General features: G+C 44.4%; 1 protein-coding gene across 1 annotated transcript; it reads left to right on the top strand.

Moving 5' to 3' along the window:
* Positions 1-895: 895 nt before the first annotated feature.
* On the top strand, positions 896-21,268 carry LOC106842011 (centromere protein J). Its single transcript, XM_044761527.2, has 7 exons — positions 896-1,030; positions 2,629-2,729; positions 3,644-3,748; positions 5,732-5,899; positions 9,309-9,393; positions 18,782-18,899; positions 20,065-21,268. The coding sequence occupies exons 3-7, from the start codon at positions 3,689-3,691 to the stop codon at positions 20,252-20,254; spliced, it is 621 nt and encodes a 206-aa protein (XP_044617462.2). The 5' UTR covers positions 896-1,030; positions 2,629-2,729; positions 3,644-3,688; the 3' UTR covers positions 20,255-21,268.
* Positions 21,269-21,979: the final 711 nt, after the last annotated feature.

Raw genomic sequence — 21,979 nt, 5'->3', positions numbered from 1 at the left:
TGGAAAATGAGATATAACAAGAGTTCTACTTTGCGGGACATAGAAATGGGGTTATAATGGTCTAGCTTCTGTGACAACCAGCACCATGTATTTATCGATATTTTTGGATAATGTGATTGTTATTAACGCAAAAGTATCCCCATGTTTATTTTCAGCCAATAAGTATAAAGATAGAAAGAATTGACTCAGGGAAAAGAATGTCATGTGGAGACGGAGATAAAACTCTTTCCAGAAGTCTTCAAGTCAGAAGTGCAATGCCCACTGGGAGGGACATTCCTTCTGAAGATGAGCCCACTGTGTTTGAGGATGAAAAGGTAACATTGGAGAATGTATTTTTAAAATTTAGATTTAGATAAAAATTCCACATAGTTCTAACAAGAATACTCTAATATTCAAAATAGGTTAAATTTATTTAGACTAATTCAATTTCCCTAGATTAAAAAAAATTGAATTTCTTGGGCCAGCCTGATGGCATAGTGGTTAAGTTCACAAGCCACACTTCAGCAGCCCAGGGTTCACCAGTTCAGATCCCTGGCGTGGACCTACACACCACTCATCAAGCCATGTTGTGGCAGGTGTCCCACATACAAAATAGAGGAAGATGGACACAGATGTTAGCTCAGGGCCAATCTTCCTCACCAAAAAAAAAAAAAAAAAAAAGGATTTCTTCAGATTTGTCTTTAATGCTAAAAATATAAACTAACTGAATCAACCATTACTTGCTCTGCTATGCTGTCTGTATTTCTGCATTTAAAAAAATGGCCTATCTCATAGAGCTGTGGTTATGGTCAAGTCCCCGGATGTTATGTTATTAAAACATGTTTACAGTTGAAAATGACTTTCTGCAGCTCCCAGTTTTTGATCTTGAGGCCCTCCAACTGAAGGGGCAGTGTCAGGTTTTGTGACTGTCATTGCCCCCAGGCTGCACACCCATCTTCCCAAAGTCTGCAAAAATCGAACGGCAGGAAGTCCCCAGTGCCAGCTGCGAATGTCTCGCTCAAGGAGGACGAGCCAGCCGCAGACGGAAATGGTGAGATCATCATGAGCGTTTTTGCTTCCTATTTTGCCTCCTGCTGTAAGATGTGGGCTTGTGTGACATGGAAGTCTTTGCTCAAAATCTTCCCACGGCAAGTGCCCACAGGTCACAGAGCATCCTCATTTCTGACTCCTTTTCTGAGGCCCTTGAGGCGTCCTCTTCTGTCAGTCTTACCAACGCTCCCAGCCTCCTCCCAGCGCACAGCTGAAGCTGGTTCTGGGGGGCTGGCCTTGGCCTCGGCCTCTCCCTTTTCTCTGCGTGGGCCCTCGGGCAGTCTCGTGCCTTCCTGGGCCTTCCCTGCCACCTTGATACAGCGCTCCTGATCTGGCCTCTGTCCCCCTTTTCCTGAGTTCCAGGGCTGTCAGCACTGCCGTGCAGAGCCTTCTGCATCAGGGGCCCCACCAGGGGGAGAGCAGTTGGGCGAGTCAGGAGGGGCCCCCTTCCTCAGGTCGCCATCAGAAAATTAGCACCCTCTGTGACACCTGCTGGAGGCTGTCAGCATAGGCACCACCTGTGATGTGGGCGGTGCCCCTCAGGTGTGGGGCCTGCAGACTCGAGGCCAAAACGTGAACTCTCAGCTTCCTCAGACCTGAACTGCTTACAGGCCTGCATCCCCAAATGCCGGACCTCTTATCAGTTGCCATCCTGCATCCGTCAGTCCCCTGGGCCTGAGATGTAAGGACCATTTCAGACCCCTCCCTCCCCTCCACCCCCAGGTTGGCTAGACGCTGCTCCATCGATTTGACTCTCGACTCTCCCCGTTCTCAACCCTCCAGCTTGGCCGGGCACCACGCTGTCTTCTCTGAGTCCGCCTAACGGTCTTCCTCCACTCCATTTTCACCTCCACTGGGGCCAGCTTCACAAACACGAGGCTGATGTATTGCTCCACGGCTCCAACCCACCCACAGCTCCTCACCCTAGGGAACTTGACATTCCTCTGCATGGCATGTCACTCTCTTCACCTGCAGTCCGTACCTGCCTGCCACCCTGCTACCCTGTGGACCCTCCACCCGCTCAGGCCTCCTAACAACCTCAGTTTACCCATTGCAGCCTTCACGCTTTCTGTTACTTACATGCACAATGGGACACCTCCTCCTGCCTCGGCTCAAACCTCCAAGAATTGTCTCAATGGATAATCAATACCTTCTTGGTGACGCTTTCCCTGACTCCCCTGTGAGCCAGTGGCTTTCCTCCACCAGCCTCCCGGTCCAACAACCCAATATCACGTGGACCACATTTTTCCCTTCTTGTCTCCATCTCCCCACTGGACCATATGCAGCTTAAAGGCAGGGACAAGACCTTTTCATCTTCCTCTCCTGAAGCATCTTATTACTTGAAAAAGAGTGACATCCAGTAGATATTTATTGAGTATATTCATTAAATAGTTCATGTTTCTTACATGATCAAATGTCACGTGTTCTTGACTGACCCTACGTTCGTATAACTGACCCTCTATTTATGTAGTAATCTCATGAAAAAGAAGAGAATATGTTCAAAGTGGGTTTCATCAGACTTAGAAATTGCATTGGGATAAGGGTATTTTCCAGTGTGTGTGCACTGTCCTTTTAAACTCGCCTTCTCTGCTTTTGTAGACACGAGCACATCACCCTCCCAGAGTCCTGTGGGCAGCTCTCCCGCCCAGGTGCAGACTGACGAGTTCCCCGGGTCCTCCCCGAACGTGGCCGAGCCCCAGGTGAGTGGGCACCCAACCCCCAGCAGTAAGGGATTGTCCCCCTTCCCGTCTTCCTGGGGAGGACAGAAAACCAAGACGATTCCTAATGCTGCCTTCCTTCCTGAGGGAGTTCAGCCTTTTCAATAAGTACAAACGCTTTTTTTTTTCTAGTTTTAAGTTGATTGCCTTCAGCACATGGTCAAAAACAAGATCCATATTTCTACATCCTTGAGTTCCCCAAATCAAGGTGTTATATTACTTTTAATTATAGTTTTTAACCTAAATTAATATAATCAAAGACAAATGTAACAAAAATATTTCTAAGCCCCGGTTAGCAGTCCACTTATTACGTGTTATATATAATAACAAATGTCAACAAAAACGAAATAATTTTCTCCGCGGGAGGAAATTTGGGCTGTAAACTTATTTAGGATGTGAAAGCGGACAACTGGTGAGAAAATAAGGAAGAACGGGTCCCCCCTCCCTTCCCGTGTCATGTGAAGGGCCCATATCCTATTTTGCCCTTTCTGACATCATGAAGGGAGTGAGAAGTGGCAACATTTTTCTCTGGGTTTTATTTCATTCTGAATTGGGCTGTTCTGGTTACCAAACGCACTCGTCTCATCTCAGTGCCTCAGAAAGCAACTCCACATGCTCTTGCGAGTGGCTTCTTGATTAGGACGTTATTTCATTAGTGGAAATAATTGTTGTCACCATGATCATCCTGGCCCAGATTGAACTACAGGCAAGTTGGGGATGTGCATCTTTTTAAAAACATAAAATGCGGTCCAGAGTCCTGGCACCAACTCCCCAGAGCACAGCCTTGCTTGCTACTCAGTGAGATGCTGCAAGATGTTGGGGACGTGCCTTCTCCCGCCTCATCACCGCAGTTCTCAGGGAGACCTCGCGAGACAATGATTCTTCTTTTTCTGCAGAATCTTCCTGTAGAAGCGGTATCTTCCCCAAATGCATTACAACACATGGACACTAAGATAAAAAAGGAGGAAAAAGCAGAAGAAATACAACCCCCAGGTGGCCAGGTAGGCTGCTGTAGATAGTCCTGTCTCGCTAAGCTACATTCCTGTGTGCGTTATACTTCTGCTCCACCCGGACCGTCCCAGGGGCTCTGACCCAGAGGCCAGGCAAGCATCTATGGGAGAGGACACTTCTAGGATTGCTGGCTGTCAGTTTGTTTCTAACAAATAAAGCAGCAAACTTTCTAAGAGAAAAAAAAAAAAAATTTTGACATAATTTGCCTCTTACTGCCTCAATCTCTCTCAGTCTCCACATTTAACTCTTGAGGAGAGCTTCAGTTCCTGAAGGATGCGTCCATGGGGGCGGTTGCCATCTCAGGAATGGGGGGAGAAGGGGCAAGCTTCACTTGCAGCAGCTGATGCTGTGTGAGCTCTCAGGAGAATGCAGCGTTGTGTCACGCTTGGAACAGGGATGGTCCAGCTCCTCATTCAACTCAACAGCTCATTCGTTGTGAGCCTGTGTCATTAGCCTTCGGAAGCCAGGAGTCTTCCTTGTTCTTGCTTTGTTTACTTAACTCTGCCTGAAATAGAGGTGGATTAAAGTTCTTATAAGCAGATAAAATGGTTGCTATCTAGATTTTTCAGGGGAAAAAAACTTCCATAAAATTTAACTACTTTATCCTACCGTCTCAACAGGTAGATCCAAGAGAATTAAGTGATATTCCTTGAATAAGTACATGGATGAGTCAATCACTCATTTCAGGACTCCTCAAAGGCTGGGGGCACAAGATAGGTGACTCACTCTTCTGTCTTCTGAGCATAATCCACCTGTCTGCCCCTGTATTCACGGCCCCCCCACCCCCGCTCCATTTTCCTCCATTACCTCATCATCTCCTCTTAGCTCTCCTCTTGTGCCTGTCTCTTGCAAGCCTGGCACTGGGTATGCTGAAATTCTTCGTGTACTTATTTGCTTGTTCTTGTCTTCTTTTTATCACGTAAGTGCAAAAATGTTATCTGATTTTAAAAATTTTCTTATGTGGAGCATTTAAAACATTATGTGTGCTTTTTCATTTCTGAGAAGTAATTGGTCCTTTCAGCCTCGTTGGAGTTTTTATTGTTGGTTAAGAAATAAATCTCTAAGATCTGACTGAACACAACCTTGCTTCATTTATCCAGTTGGTTTGGGACCAGAGCGAACAAGTGGTCTTGGTTCAAACCTCAAACCAGATGGCTGCTGCGCTGGCCCCCAGGTGGTGTACATCATCGTGTACTGTTGGATGAGCTGCCCAAGAGATTTGCAGAAGCCAGGCGTTAGCTTTCAGTTCCCTGTATGTTTTTTCAGTTGAATTAACTCGTTTATTCCTGAGCTGTGGTTAAGAGTAACACGGTCATGTAATCAATGACAACATAGTTTACCACTTGGAATTTTCACAGGCTCAAATATTAACTCGCGAAATCTTGATATTACTATTGTCAGTTTTTTCCCTTCTGTTCATCTTTGCACGAATAATATTTTCAATCTGAAGACAAAGATATTCTTTTCTAAGTTCCTGGTTCAGCATTATGCATATGAAGTAAAATAAGATTTGCCGATTGTTAATTGAAATCGATAGATCTTCAGGACAAAGGAGAATGTGGATCAAAGGGATGGGATGGAAAGACAATGTACAAGGATAACGCTTACACAGTAATTACTGCAATTTATATGGCCCAGGATTTCCAAATTCACCAAATTTAATGACCAGGAATTATCTAGACTGACAACTAATAATTTGATAATCTAGGTAAATTTGCATAGTGTGACTTTAAGAAAGCCAGACATTTGTACGGCAAATCATACCATTCATTATTCATATCCAGATTCAGAGATGGGGATTTGGAGCTAATCAATTTAGTGAGTTGTTTTGTGTGGAAATACAACAATTGGCATCGAAGATGCCATGCAGGCAATGGGCACAAAATGATTTTGAATGGCAGGAAAAATAATGAAACCACAATAATCGTGCTTTAAGCAATCTTCCATTTGGGAACTTTTGTGTTTCCACGAAGGTGGAGCAGGCGCTCAGTGACAGCTGTAAAGTCATCACCTTCTCAAAAGGCACAGAGAAGGACACGAGTGTTGACAAGAAGACCACCAACATCAGTGCTGAGAAGAAGACCACGGTCCTGTGGTTTCTTAATGGAGACGTGAAGAAGATCCTTCCAGATCAGAGAGTGGTGTGTACAATCTACGTAGTTGTCTTTTTTTTTTTTAAATCAAAATCCACCCAATTATTCAGAAAATTTTTGCACATCTACACCGTTGTTCTTCTGGGGGCTCAAGGATGAGGGATGGGGAACTGGGCAGAAGACGGACTTTTCATTACTTGGGCTATTGTAGGACAGGTGCTCTTGGGCAAGTGAGAGTCATGGTTGACTGGAACCTCAGATTTCCACATTGAACTGAAACTTGCCACCGGCACCCGTCCTTGTTGTGAATCTCTCTCAATCATCTTGTGATAGGTAAGCTGCCCTGACCTCACTCAAAAGATGATTATGAAAATTAAATGACACAGCATGCTAAATGATGCCCCTGCCTCAGTTTCTCCAAGAACACAATAGCAAACACTTAGTGAACATGCGTTTATTGAAGAATTAGATTTACTATTGCTGTAAAGTTAGGCAGGGTCATGAACTCGTACTTGGTACAGGCTGGAGGTCAGATCAAAGCGGATGGTTTTCCGTTTCCTCAGTCCAGCAGCTTCTACCCAGTCCCATGGGAGGAGGGGCCAGTCTCCCTGTAGCCCCCCGCTGGGTGCTGGGTGCAGCAGGAATCACGGGTCTAGGAGCCACAGGAATCTGGGGCTGAACCGCTCTCAGTGACCGTGTATAGAATGTGAGCAAATTAATCTCATCACGCCTCTGTTCTTGCATCTGAAAAATCAGGAAATTCCTGTTTTATAGGTGAGTGGTTCTCAACTGGGGGCGATTTTGAGCCCCAGGAACCTTTGCAATGTCAGAGACGCTTGGTTGTCACAGCTGTGGGTGATGGGAGTTGCTATTGCATCTGGTGGATGGTGGCCAGGGGTGCATAGGATGGTCCCCCATGACACAGAACTATCTGACCCAGATTGTCAATTGTGCCAAGATTGGGACAACCCATTATGGGTTATTAGAAGGTCTAAATTCAGACCCACAAGTATGGCTTGGTGCATCTTAAGAGCTCACTAACTGATAGCTGGTAACTCATAGTTCTAACTAGTAATGGTGGATGATAGCCATGTGGAGGTGAGCTGTAGATCATCGTAGGTAGAGGCCTGCTTGATGTCGGGGAGCTGTGATGCGCGTGTGACCCCAACAGGACATCCAGCATGTCTGTGTGATGTTAGGGTACTAGATATGGGGAAAATAGATTCAGCAGAATTTGGGGGTTTTACAGACAAGGTCTCCAGAGAGGCAATAATTCAAGGTTTAACTCCATTCTAACTTAAGAAAACTGGGTAATTTATAAAGAATCATTATAAATAAGGCCTGGAGATCAGGGTAGGTTTGTAGTAGATTGACAACATTCTTTTAGTATTGAAACGTTACCAAATTGTACTCTATACATTTCTTTTAAAAAATCTTTCAGAATAATCAACTTTAGTGCTTTTCCCCAAGCTTTGAGAAACATTCAGAAGCACAGGGCCCTGGGAATTCTGAATGACTGTGGAGCTCATGTTTTTTCTGTTTTATTGGTTTTAATTAGAGGGATCTGCTCATCGCTCTGTTATTTTACCCCCAGCTAAAGCCTTCTGGCCATTCCCAAGGGCGGATGTTAGCGAGCTGCAGTCGTGTCACCCGCCATGCCTTCTTTCATTGGTCTGAGCTAACCCACACATCCCCTTTTTTGCAAGGCAATGCAAACAAAGAGAGTCTGGAAGACCCCACTGGAATGGTGGATTTTTACTATGTCTCAAGCCCGTGAATAATATGTGAATACTGATCTTGTAACCTACCTCAACTCTTTGTAAATTTTTTTTTTTTTTTTGGTGAGGAAGGTTGGCCCTGAGCTAACATCTGTTGCCGATCTTCCTCTTTTTTAAATTTTCTTTTTCTCCCCCAAACTCCAGTACATAGTTGTGTATTTTCAGTTGTGGGTCCTTCTAGTTGTGGCACGTGGGACACCGCCCCAGCATGGCCTGATGAGGGGTGTGTAGGTTCTCATGTGGGATCCAAACCAGTGAACCCCGGGCCGTCCAAGTGAGCCGCAAACTTAACTGCTCGGCCGGGGGGCCAGTCCCATACTCTTTGTAAACTTTGAACCCTGAGTTTCCCTCATTTGGGGGAAGCAAATAGCTGTTTCTTAGCCAGACTCAGGAGAGTGTAGAGATGCAAAGACTGGGACAAATCCAAGAATTGATGGAGATGACGATGAAGGTGAGATGCCAGGGAGAACAGGACCCCAGTGCCGTCCTTGGAAGGAAATGCTCCCGTCTTGATCTTTCGCATGGTCACAGTGAAGAGTCGTTGGAGGCAAAGTGCCCCTTCCAAGGGCACCTACTGAGCGGGCACTGCTTTTCTCCATTGTAATCTCTCTGGTCTGGAGGGAAACCCGGACCTTGAAAGGAGCCCTGGGCAGGACATGATCCGTGCTGAAATGATGGAGAAATCAGCATTCTCTGCTTCCATCTCCATTTCGAACCAATTATCCTTGCAAGAAGAAGAACGCCTTCAAGACATTGGAGCAGCTCAGTCCTTTAAATCTCAGTAACGATTTTTTCCAAGAATTCAACTTTATTTAATACATTCTCTCCGCTTGTTCTCTCAGCCTCTTTTCCTGATGGGCAGAGGTTGCCACTGTAGATGACCCCGTGAAGGGGCCGTGCCAGGATCCCTAAGCTGGGAGTGGAGTGAAACTTCTTCCTTCTAAGTTCTCTACTCTGAAATCAAACGTATAAGTTATGCAGATTTTTGTTTCCATCTCCTTATTTTTTTTTGACTTTCCCCTCCCTCCTTTATGGTTCAGGCCCGCTCAGGCCTGATCTTGTTTTTTTTTTTTTCCAAAAGGACCTGATGTGGCCGCTGAGCACGGCTTGTATATCTGCTTTAAGCATTTGCTGTGTCCCAAAGATGAGAACAAATGGTCTTAAGATAAAGATGCAACTTCCCCGACATTGGCATTTCCTTAAGGATGAGCATCTCTCCCTACACTAGGAACTGATTGCTGTGCCCACCCTGTGACCACCCTGCTGGAGACAGTAGACCTGCCACCCTGCTGTGTGAACAGCTGTGCTGTGCTGGCTAGGCAATCTCGTGACTGTTGTAAAAGGGACATTCCTATCATACGCGATGTATGCTCTTTGATCCAAGACAGTATGTAACCACTCCACGCACCCCACTTCTTTGCCGCCCTTCCTTCCTTAGGGAAGGAAGGCCCCGAGCTAAGCTAGTCCTCAGATCTGGCTCAGAATAAACTCACCCAAATTTTCATTGATAGATTGGTTATGGATTATTTTGATCGACCCTCCTCTTCCAAAGTCCCCACTCCCTTCTCATGGACGGATCAGGCCCCTCCCCTGTGCAGGGAGTACTTTCCTGGGTTAAATCTGGGTTCAAAACAGTAGCGCAAACTGCGTCTCAACACAAGTGTTCCTGGTGCTTACAGATATATCGTCACACGAGTGCTCAGACGATGCACACGATCTATCCCAATGGTTTGGAAGTGGTGCAGTTTCCTAACGGGCGGACAGGTAAGTGCCGTCACCATAAACCTCAGCGGTTGAGTGCCTACTATGTGTGTGTGATATGCAGGGCGCTCTAGGCGGAAACCGTAGGTTTACCAGACCCAGGAGCCTTTTAGGCAAGTTCTCCGTGGCGGCCACTGTCCAGATAATTTGGGGCTTACGTTACTTAATGAAAACCCAGGTATGCATTTCTTCCTGATTTTTATCAAATTACTATGAGTCTGCTGCTTTAGTGTGCGTCCATAAATGCTCCCAGGTCCCCAAAATCCGAAGCAATGCCATCAGCCCTCAGGCAGGTGGTTGTGCTTTGGCTTTTCCACACAGGCATGGTTGAACAGCACGAGCAACACTCCAGATGAACGGCGTGCCGTTAGCTTTACTGTTTCATTCTCTCACAGGCTGTCAAATTCTTTTCTCAGCTGCTGCTGGGGCGCTGGAATGCAATGCTCTGGTTAAACCCTGAGGGTTTCGACTTTCTGAATTTGCTATATCCTATAATGGTTTAACTTTCTCTCTCATTGCATTGATCCCTATTTTTTTTTCGTATTAATGATTTGAGTACCCTGTGAGAACGCAGCTCTCTGCATGGAGCAAACTGATGGACAGCTGTCCTGTTTACAAGATGCTCAGTTTCAGGACCACTGTCATCACCAACGTCACCGTCATCGTCCACTAGAACTTTGAATGTGAATTTCACCTCTGGAGTACATTTTTAAGAAATTGTTATTTCTTTCTAATAATTCTTCCTAATAATTCGTTATTAGAAGTAGGTTGCATTCCCAACGTCTTCCCTGTCCCCTGTATTTATCACCGCTGCTTTTGTGAAATAGGACGCATTTCTGTCTTCTTGAGTTGCTGCCCTCCCTGTTGAAACTTACAAAGCCCTAATTCTGGGCTGAGTTTTGCAGATTTCCGAAAGATTGTGTCCTCAGGGTGGCTTCCTGCTGCCAGCATGGGGCCGAGCGTCTTCCAGAACTGCCGTACGCAGGAGTGCCCAATGGTGGTCACCTTCTCGCTGAGCTGGCCTTTCTTGGCCGTGGGCAGCTCCCAAATGGCTCCAACAAAGGCTGGAATTTAGACCAGAAAATCTGCGCTTTTCACAGACATCTCTCTGAGACATAGATGCTGGATGTACACTGACATTGTGCAGCCACATGCTTCGTTCCTGCTGTTGAAAACCCGCCCTCTCTTCTGTGGGTGCGACCAGCACTAAGGATGCTCGCCACGCAGAAGGCCTTAAATTGCTTATTAATATGTTGTGATCAGTCAATGGAGTTTTTTAGGTGAACTCTCCAGCAGTTATAATGTCCCTACAAGTCTTACTTATAAACTAATCTGAAAGTGAGTTCTAGGAAATGGATATTTTGGTCTGAATTTCATTCCTTGCTTTCCTTTTCCTATTTTAAGCAGTCTATAATCGCAAAACAAAATAAAAAGACTTAAGGCTGGAGTTTACACCTGAGTTGATGCTGTGTTCACCGCAGTGACCTTGACAGGGTTTAGGGTTAATCCAGTGGGGACACAGTTGAGTCGGGGATGAAGTCAGAGAAATGCTGACCCGGAGACTGCCGTCAGCCGCGTTCAACTCCTCACTGGGTGACCCCAGGCAGGTTGACCTCCCTGTTTGAGTCTCATCATCTGAAGCACGTGAGTCAGAGAACCAAGCCATGGACCACTGTTAGGGGACCCAGGGGGGTAGGCGACGAATTCTCAGATGTCTCAAGCCATCCAGTGAGCCAGGAGTGGTGTTGCCAGGGACAAGCCTCGTTAGAGAGGCTGCTTCAAGGGCAGCTGTGCGTCTGGGGAGCTCCTCCATCCCCCAAATGTTGGGTGGGGTGCCCCGACTCTTGAAACTAGGATACCATTTCCCCAAACTATTCTTAGAACACTTGCCAACAGCAACAGCAGCAGCAAGAGTTGCCTGGCCCAGCAGATAGATTTGGAAAGTGCTGGATTATGTGAAGCTAAACCATCTTTCTTTCTGCATTTCACCCCGTCTTGAACATTCTTTTGTGATTGAGGCTCCTTGGGAAGGGAAGAGAAGAAATAGTGTTCATTGTTTCATAAACGTAGGTCACCACAGTAGGCTCTTTTCATGGACTATGCATTAATATGCTCCTTAGCCCATCTTTTGGGAAAATACATAGGATCTCAATAACTAGGAGGTTTGGTTGTTGATTTTTAGCCTGAGTCTTTAAAAACTCAACAAAGGGGTTACGTGGACATCAACTAAATCTACACCATGTGATGCGACTTATATATGCGTCTCACTACACACGTATGAGAACCAGCTATAGAATGTGTCTGATATTATCTTCTAGGTTCTATCGTGAGGTGTGGGTGGCAACGGTCCATGCTAGCTGTGGTTAAGAGCTGAAGCTCTTCTGATCACTCTTGCTGTCCTTGTCCAAGTTAGTCCTGAGCCACTTCCAGGGCGGGCAGGGGTCGGGGGTGGGGGGCCCATGCTGTTCCTGTCCTACACCCCGCTCCACCCAGAGCCCCCTTCCTTGCTTCAAAGCCTTTAGTCCAAGTGGGACCTCTTTTTCCAGCCTCTGCAGTGGCAGCGGGTTTGCATTGTAAATACAAGTTTTTCTTAATTATGGTGCCAAGCAGATCTGCCAACTCCAATACTCTGTGCAAAAACTCCCTGCAGCTAATTTCCTGTGGACTTTGGAACGGCCTTCTGTCTTTGTGGCTCTGCAGCTCTCTCAGCCTCCCGCATTCTCAGTCGGGCCGTCACCGTTCTTTGTAAAAACGTTCCGCCCTTCTGGATTTTGTGCATTGTGTTGTTTCCTGCCTGGCTTGTAGCAACAGAAATAGTTAAATCTGGCTGCTTGGCACAGGAAAAGTGTAACTTCCTGGTGAGGAGTCAGTTTGAGAATAGAGCCCTCACTGGGCTGGATGCTTCCTATGGAACGTCATTAAATATCCTCACTGACTGCTGCAAATAATTTTAACATTGCCTTCGGAGCCGATTTGCAAGTCATGAGAGAAGGTGTAACTCTCAGAGGAGCAGCCACAGCCGGTGTCTGTGTCGAAGGACCAGCTTCCTTGCTTAATGCTCGAGCGCTGGCTTATTTGTTTAATTCAAAGGGCTCGTTGCTCTGCCTTAGTGTCCTTAAACCACAAAAGTATCGTATTTATCAGGTGCTTCACGATTTTGTTGTTCTTTACGATTAATTGGAGATGGGTTGTTACTGCCCTCAGCTTTTCAGAACAACCAAGCTGAAATTATACAAAACCAAGACTTCCCCACGCTAAGAGGGGGAGTTCTTCTCTGAGTCTATAACCCACAGAATCCAAACCACCTTCAGTATCAGCTGTCAGGTTAACCAATAGCCTGCAAGTGATCTCGCCTAGTTTTCTCACATTTAGCTGGCTGTTCTTTTTCTTTCTGGCAAATGCAATTAATCAACCCAAGAAGGGGTGTGTCCAGACAGTTGGCGCTGCCTGTGAAAACCGAGTGTCAGGCACAGAATCCTCTGGGGCCAAACGAACATCACCATTCAGAGGGTAAGGTGGTGGGTCACTATGCAACCAGGCACTCAGGAAATGATCAAATATTTCTGTCATATTTGTGGATCCTGGAAATGAATCGCAATGTGGTCCTTTTCCCCTCTATTTCAATTTTGTTCATTTAATTCCTTCATATCACTAAGTTGACTTACGTGTTATATTCAGCAAACATGGTCTATGTGGTTCCTGTTTCTTTTCAACGTCATTCTTTTGGATGTCCTGGCTCTGCGTGAGCTGGGGAGGAACGTGTGCTCTCCTTCTTGGGCATTGCTCTGTATTATCCATCAGATCAAACTCTTTAACTGTGTTGTCCAGTTCCTTTATTTTTTGTTGGCTCTGGGTTTTTTTCTAAAAAATGTATTTGTTTATTTTAATGCAATTTCAAACTTAAAGGATGCACAGAGAACTCCTGCATGCTATTTATCCAGATTTACCAATTTTGAACCTTTTGCCACATCTGCTTTGCCATTCTCTCTCTGCATATAGGTAACGTGTGCACATATGTGTGCATGGGCATACACGCATGGACATGTTCGTGATCGTTTCTGATCCCCTTGAGGGTGGGCTCATATATCGGTGCCCCTTTAACTTTTAATACTTCTGAGCATGTTACCAGCCATACTGGATTAGAGCCCACCCTCCTCTAGTATGACCTCATCTTAACTAGTTACATCTGCAATGACCCTATTTCCAAATAAGCCTGTATTCTGAGTTCCTGGGCATTAAGACCTCAATATAGGAACTTTGGGGGGGACACAAAGCAACCCATAACATGTCCCTAGGAGTTCTTTTCATTTATTCAGTTTGGAATATGCTGTGTTTCTTAGATGGATAAAGTCATATTTTTTCATCCATTCTGGAAAATTCATAGCCATTAACTTTGGTACTATTGTCTGGGATTTCTTTTTCTTTTGCTATTTCTAAATCTTTATGTTTAAGTGTGTTCTTATAAGCAACGTAGAAAAATTTAAAAAAACACAATCCGAAGACAATTTTACTTTAACTGGAAGGTTTATTTCACAAGTCAAAAATTTATCAGTATGGGCAGGCCCGCTGGAGTAGTGGTTCAGTTCTCGTGCTCTGCTTCGGCTGCCCGGGGTTCACAGGTTTGGATCCCGGGCATAGACTTACACACCACTCATCAAGCCGTGCTGTGGCAGTGTCCTGCATACAAAATAGAGGAAGATTGGCACAGATGTCAGCTCAGTGACAATCTTCCTAAAGCAGAAAGAAGAAGATTGGCAAGAGTTGTTAGCTCAGGGCCAATCATCCTCACCAAAAAAGAAAAAAAATTTGTTGGTAGACTGACTGCCCTCCACAAAGAGCTTGGAGTATTTTAATTCTAATCACTCCCTTCCATCCTTCATGCTGTTCTGCTTGCTTCAGCCAGTATTCTAATTCTAGCGCATTTTTCACCCTGAAAATTAGACGCAGTCATTACTGTGTTTATACGGTCGATGTTTATTTTAGATTTTTTCACGTTTATGTAGGTTTCCTGGCTCTATGTTATTTTATGCGTCACAGGCCTTTCTTTTGGTGTGATTTCCTTCCTCTTAAAGTTCATCTCTCAGATGGGGCAATTAACTCAGTTTTCCTTCGTCTGAAAATTGTCCTTTATTTCACCTTAGTTCATGAAGTAGAATTTGTCTTGATATGCAATTCTGCATCTTTTACTCAATAGATATCTATTATGTGCCTACCCCGGGCCAGGGGTTGTTTTAGGGCAAAATTTTAAGACATTCCTAACTCATGAAGCTTTACTGGAATGAGACAGACAACAAACAGGTAAAAATCAATCAATAAAAATCAGGCTCTATTAAAAGCTATGGAGAAAAATAAAGAGGCAGATAATGGAGAAGGGAATGTGCATAGATAGGGGGCATTATTATTTTATATCTTGCTGTTATCGTCCACACTCTATCTATAGGGTGATCCGGGAAGTCCTCTCTGAAAAGGTGATATTTAAAGAGAGGCATGGATGAAGCGAGAGGGAGAAAACTATGTGGATATCAGGGGAAGAACATTCTAGAAAAAGGAAAAGGCAGTGAAATGTGGTTGGTGTGTCTGAGGGAAATCAAGGAGGCCAGCCTGGCAGGGATGGAGTAAGGACAGCATAGAGGAAATGAGGTCAAAGAAACGAGGAGCCAGAACGTGTGGACCATTGTGAGAACTTTGACTTTTATTCTGAGAGAAATCCCATGGAGAATTTTGAGGCAAAGAACAACAAGTAATTTTTCTCAGCAGGTTGAAGATTTTATTCTACCACCTTACGGCATCTAGTGGAAGGTCTGATGTGCATTTAATTTTTTCCTCTGAAAGTAGTTTTTTTCTTTTCTCTCTTGCTGCTTTTAAGAAATGTTCTGTCTCCAGGTTTGTTACGATGTGTCTGGTTGTAGGTTTACCTGGATTCATTGCTGCGCATCTTAGATCTGGTGATTCATGTCTTCCATAAGGTGAGGCTGCCAGACTTGTCAGGATGCCCCGTCAAATTAGAATTTCAGGTAAACAACAAATGATTGCTTAGTAAAACCATGTTCTATGCAACACACACGTGGGACATACTTTATCTGGAATTCAGATTTAACTGGGTGTCCTCTGTCTTATCTGACCATCAGATCACAAGTTCAGGGATGTTCTCAGCTTTGGTCTTTACCAATATTAGTTTCCCTCCATTGTTTCACTTTCTGTACCTTCAGTTACAATTATGATAACCTTCCTGTCTCCTCTCACGTTATATTTTCTTTTTGTCTTTCTTACACTCTGGTTAACTTTAATGCTGTCTCCTGCTTCATCAATTTTCTCTTCAGCCAAATAGTATATGCTATTTAACACATCTTTTAGCTTTAATTTTAAAAATTATATATTTCACCTCCTTTCAGTCTTTTTCAAATTTACCTGGTCTTTTTTGCTAATATCATCTTTCTCTCTCTTGTTTTCAATTTCTTCCTTAACTCTTAACATTTTTTACACTTGTTTACTTTATAGCCTGTTTCTGGTGACATCATGCATATAGCTTTGGAGCTCCACATGGCGTTGGTGACAGGTTGGCTGTCTGCTGACATTTCCTCGTGGCATCATGTTCCCTCCCTGTTTTTGTAGTTTGAATTCTTGGCTCCTGTTGAGTGGAAATCCTGTGGGGCTCAGTTTGGGGATGTCAATCTGGAAAGCTTTGTGTTTGCTTCTGCCAGACGCCCCAGGGCACTGCCAGCCAGGGACCCTTTTATAGTTGTTTCTTAGTTTGGGGTGTCTCAGAGTCCCCAAAATTGCTAAACTCAATTGAAATTGAGGGTCAGCCTGTGGTTATAAATTCTTCAGAGAGCTCAGAAACAGGCAGATATTTTCCTAGTCCCTCCATTTGCTAGGACCACCATTTTATTGGGGGTATGGCTTTGTGAGAGTGTCATCTTTAGGCAGGGGCTAAGTTCCCATTCCCAGTAGAGTTACTAAGAGTTGAGCCTCTTGGATCCTGAGATCAGCAAAAACAGCACAACCACTCTAGCATCAAGATTCTTGTCTGCTTTTCAGCAATCTCTCTGATTTTTGGCCCTTTCCACGAATGTGGGTCTTCATTTAGATGGATGTTTCATGTTATTTTATTTAGCATTACTAGATATTTTGCAGTGTGAGTGTATTCAGAGTATCTGATCCGCCTTGCTGCCAAGAGAGAACCAAGGTCATCTTTAAACACGTCATCACCTATGACATACATACCCCCAAGCAGGTCCACCCTTTTCCTTGGTGTCCTCATTTTCCAGCCAATGCCTGGTGTATCTTGCTGGGATTTTTGCCTTCACAATCTGTCCTTTAGTTTCTGACTAGGCAAATAAGCAGAGAGGCAGACACTAGAGCAATCGCTTTCTTCAGTGGCCTTAGTAAATTTTCGACAATGAAAAATTACACTTGCTCATTCACGAATGCCATATCGGGTGACTGATTAATGTTAATTCACGTCTTTTGAAAAAGAAAAATATTTTTATAGATCTGTATTTCATTTCTGTCCCTAAGCTTTTTAAACTCTTTGCATCTCAGCTGGTCCATGTAGAATGTCTCTAATACATCACTTAATTTTCCAGCAGGAATTCTAAGCCTTGTTATTGTTCTTGGATGCATTTCCCGTATCTTCAATGCTTCTGCCTATGATTGACATTTCAGGAGCAGAGTCAAACAAAGGCCCCCACTCCTGTCATTTTAGAGGTGCAATTGTGTGTTACACACATGTTCTTGGAAGTTCATACAAATCAGCAGACTTGTGTATGATTCCACACCAGGATGTCTGTGTATTCAGTGGTTCTCAAAAATATTGTCCCAAAGAAGAGCCCCCCAGTTTCTTCTGGGTGTTCCATCCACACACCACACAAAAATAATCTTTTACAGTTTTGTGCTAAACACTATTTTAATGGGCAGAATTTTTCCTCAGTTGTAAGATTCCTCACCTATATTATTTTTCTTAAGTTCTTCTGTGCTGCTGATTGTCTGCCAGCAACTGCTAACAGTTGACAAAGCGAATAAAAAGGAAGCAAATGGATATTAAGAGAACAAATAGAAGCTGACAAATTAAGTTTGATTTAGCAGCTTTTCTTTTGTTCACAAACATATGCAAATAGTGATTTATGTCACATGCATGCAATTTAATTATGTCTTTGTTCCTATAATAAAATTCGGTGTAGCAGTGTTCCAGTACGCTCTGCCATGAGCCCTGTGACTTTTAAAGGTTCTGTCTTGTATGAGGTTAAAGAGCAGTGTTATCTGTGGAGGTCACTGTGGAGGATCAGGCACAGTTCTTTACCACAATTCATTCTCTAGACTGACATCCCAAGTCAGTATGAAAAAGTAAAAGAGAATGTTTACAATACTAAGGGTCAAAGGCATTCAGAGGCCCAAGGTCACCTGCTGTGGGACTAACGATGACCTTGGACCTTGAAGGGTAGGATCGGGAGAGCCAGAGAGCATATGGAAGGAAAGGAGAATTTTAGTCAGTGAGATTATTGGAGCAAAGTTGGAGGAATCTAGGTTTTGTGTCTTAATGAGACGGAGGAAATCAGTCTGCCTGGAGCAAGATGTTCAATTATAAATAAAAAAACGAATGAGTAAGGTACAGAACCAGGCCTTGAATGTCACTCATCTATTGGAGTGGATCACTACAAGGTGTATCGAGCAGCCAAGTGTTGCCACAAATGTCCTAGTTTAGGAAGATACATTTGCTGAATGTGCAAAGATTGGTCTGCATGTTGTTCCTGTTCTGGCTGGAACAGTGGACACAGCAAACTTAATCCTGGCTGTTAACAGAGTGCTTTTTCTTGACTATTTCCATGCGAGCCTTAGGTTCTTAAACTTTTGTTAAAGGTAAGGTTGCCATATTTAGCAAATAAAGATATAGGACTTTCAGTTAAATTTGAATGTCAGATAAAGAACAAATAAGTTTTGAGCGTAAGTATGTCCATGCGCTATTTGGGACATACTTATGCTAAAATATTATTTGTCATTTTCCTGAAATTCAAATTTAATTGGACATTTTGTACTATACCTGGCAATGCTAGTTATAAGCTCAGATGATTAGAAAATCTTTGGGGCTATCCCCATAGCTGAGTGGTTAAGTTCGCATGTTCTTCTTTGGCGGCCCAGGGGTTCGCTGGTTCGGATCCTGGGCGCGGACATGGCACCACTCACGAGGCCACACTGAGATGGCGTCCCACATGGCACAGCCAGAGGGACCTACAACTAGAATATACAACTGTGTACTGGGGGGCTTTGGGGAGAAGAAGAAGAAAAAAAGAAAATCCTCTCCTTTTAATCAATCTCTATAATATTTTACAGTTTGTTTAGACATAATATGTTTCTAAATACCATGTAACACATTTTTAGAAATTGTGTTCTGCAGAAAAATTCTATCCTGATGGCTCAAAGGAAATCATGTTTCCGGATGGGACAGTGAAACATCTTAAAGACGGACAAGAAGAGATTGTATTTCCTGACGGGACAACTGTGAGTGTGGAAAGGTCAGTATTGTGACAGGTGATGTGAATCTGAACTCTCCCAAATTTTTGGTTTGCGTAGTCAATAATTCCTTAAAATTAACTCAATTATTTATTTGTGTATTTATTTATTTTTGGAGGAAGTTTGGCCCTGAGCTAACATCTACTGCCAGTCCTCCTCTTTTTGCTGAGGAAGATTGGCCCTGAGCTGACATCTGTGCCAATCTTCCTCCACTCTATATGTAGGATGCCTGCCACAGCATGGCTTCATAAACAGTGTGTAGGTCTGCGCCTGGGATCCAAACCCAAGAAACCTGGGCCACTGAAGTGGAGCACGTGAACTTAACTACTACACCACTGGGCTGACCTCGCAAACACTGATTTTTAATTGTTTTCTTCACTGACATCCATCATGCTTGAATTGTGACCATAAAAATAACTTTGGTCTTCCGCATATGGCCAACTGAGACCATGTCGTCTGGGAGCCTGAGTCCACAGTAGAATACATCTAAACAACTGTTTAAGACTCGCCAAGAAAGTGCTCACTGGGTTTGCTATTTGCTGATGCCAGTGTGTGCAGAGAGTAAAGGCCCTGAGGTCAGCCCCACCCATCCCATCCCCGACGTGGGTCAAGAGGTTGTTTGAGACTCTCCTGCTCATTTGACTCTGACAGCCAATGGCGCCTAACTGTTGTGGGCTGTGACCTCTGACTCTTCCTCTCCTCCAGTTCTGCCACCACAAACCCTCGTCATATCTCCATTGGACTTGCAGTTGACTCCTCCCCAGTTGTCGTCACGCCGTCAGTATAGTCTACATGGCCTCTGTGGTCGTTTATCTTGAATGATAGTATAGCATGTTCATGTCACCCCCCCATATAAAATCCTGCAACCTGTCCTCTCGCCTTCAAGATCAAACTTTCCATATGAACAAACCCAATAGTCCTCCCCAGTGCTCCCTCCTGGCATTCTCCCACACGCCTGTTCTCAGCCCCCCTGAGTTTCTGTCAATACCCTGAATCCACTGGGTGCCTTCACTGTTCTGGCCTTTGCATATTCTCTACCCTCGCCCACCGAGATTTGGAGTGGGCGATCCAGAGCTGGGTGCTCATGTCACTCAGGCACACCTGCTTCCACGCTGGCAGCTTTGGCTGCTGTGCAGGCTGACTCACAATATCATTCTCCTCCACCAGGAACGGCGACAAAACCATTGTGTTCAGCAACGGGCAGAGGGAAATCCACACGGCCCAGTTCAAGAGGAGGGAATACCCCGACGGCACCAGCAAGACTGTGTATTGCAACGGCCACCAGGAGACCAAGTACGCCTCTGGTAGGGTTAGGATCAAAGATGAGACTGGAAACATCATCCTGGACAAGAAGTAGACCAGCGCGCAAAATGCAATATTACGTGTGAATTCCAACTGCATTTTTTGCAAGAATAGAAACAAAAAACTAATAATACATTGAATGCCCCAAATAATGGAGAGCCACACAAAAGTTTCAGATTGCCCAAGACATCTAGAAATTGTAAGGGAAGAGACATCCTACTTCCTGGGTTTCCTGGTTAGGGAAAGTGGTTAGATCAACACTGGTCAGAGAACAGGAGGCTGAAAGAATGACGTCCGGGACCCCCAGCAAGATGGCTTCTTCTTTGCTCATCTCAAGAACCAGCTCTGCCATGTGATGGGCCCAGGAGGGTGGAGGATGAAGCCTGGTGCTCAGCAGGGCCAGCTCCTCGCGTCAGCTGATTAACAGGCTCTGGGGTACTCTCACTCCGTGCAGTCTTGTCCTTAGCCCACTCCAGGCGTCCCTCACCCCTCCTGAATGACGTGAGCTCAGCCTGGCTGGTCCCCTCCATCGTCTTGCAGCACCGATGCCCATGACTTTGCTGGGCTGGACAGGAAGACAGTTCCAGCCACTGCAAGCCAACCCACGGGGAGCCTGCCCCAGGGTCAGGGTGACGTGGGTCTCATGGCCCATCGCTGCCTGGGCAATAGGTCACCTCCTGAAATTCTTGATTTTTTTAATCTCAAAGTGAAAGCAATGACCACTTCTTTACTTCGTGTGCCATTTTGCAGGCAGCTTAGAAGATAAGAAGCAAATTGGCATTTAGTTGATTTTCTCATGAAATGGAGAGTCCCCAGAACACAGGAAAGGAATAATTTCTTGAGAGGTCTTAGGGCAAGATGTACATTTCTGTAAATTCTTTCCATATGTTCTCAGGTTTTTATGTGACGCAAATTAAATATCATATTTTAGTGCCAATAATTATTTCAGTCCTAAAGGCTATGGTGTGCACATTATTGTAGTCCTCAATACTTCGGTAATGTTATTTAAAGTAATTCAAGAATAATGTGCTGTCTTGGCTTTGAAGGAAAAATAAAAGCATTCAACTGCAATTACATTGGGTGAGGGTGTTTTCTTTAAAGAGGTCTGCGAAAACGAGGCGAGGTTGTTTATCAGACGTAACAGGCAAAACAAATCCATTATCGGAAATCTGCTTTTGGTTTGCCTGAAAAAGTGGACTTGCTTATTGCTTTGATTATTTTGAATCAGCTTATGCTGAGAATTTTTATTAAAGCAAACGAAACAAAACACTGCTCTACAGATTAAAAAAAAACACTTCGAGCGTTTGTGGAGATCAGGGGAAGAAACTTATGCATAATTTTGTCAGCAACCAGTGTCCAAGTGTCAGATAATCTGCCTGACAGGCAGTTTGCATTATGTATGAGATCTGCAGTCCACTCCCGAAGGGTCGTGCACATAAGATCTCTAATCAAAGTAAGGTTAACTCCCCAGGAGCATTCGCCTGGAGGCCCCCAAGTGTGGTGCGAGTTCTGGCATGATGGAAATCAGGACAAGCTTATTAAAGCAACTTTCATATTGATTTCCAAAACGCTAGAAGTTAACTCAAGGTCTTAACCCTCTTCCAAGGTTTTTATTTGGATGTGCAGTCTGCTTATGTGTATAACACCATTTTGAAGAGGAGGTATATATCCACATATTTACAAGCAGTAGGTAAACACTTTTAGCTGGTCAAAAAGGTAGCATTAAGAACTTCATAGAAACAGTCACAGCAAGATGCATTCACTGCTGGAAAATGGGATG

Source organism: Equus asinus, chromosome 1 (genome assembly GCF_041296235.1).
Source record: "Equus asinus isolate D_3611 breed Donkey chromosome 1, EquAss-T2T_v2, whole genome shotgun sequence".
In the NCBI taxonomy this organism is placed as follows: domain Eukaryota; kingdom Metazoa; phylum Chordata; class Mammalia; order Perissodactyla; family Equidae; genus Equus; species Equus asinus.
This window is presented reverse-complemented; position numbering and strand designations above follow the sequence as displayed.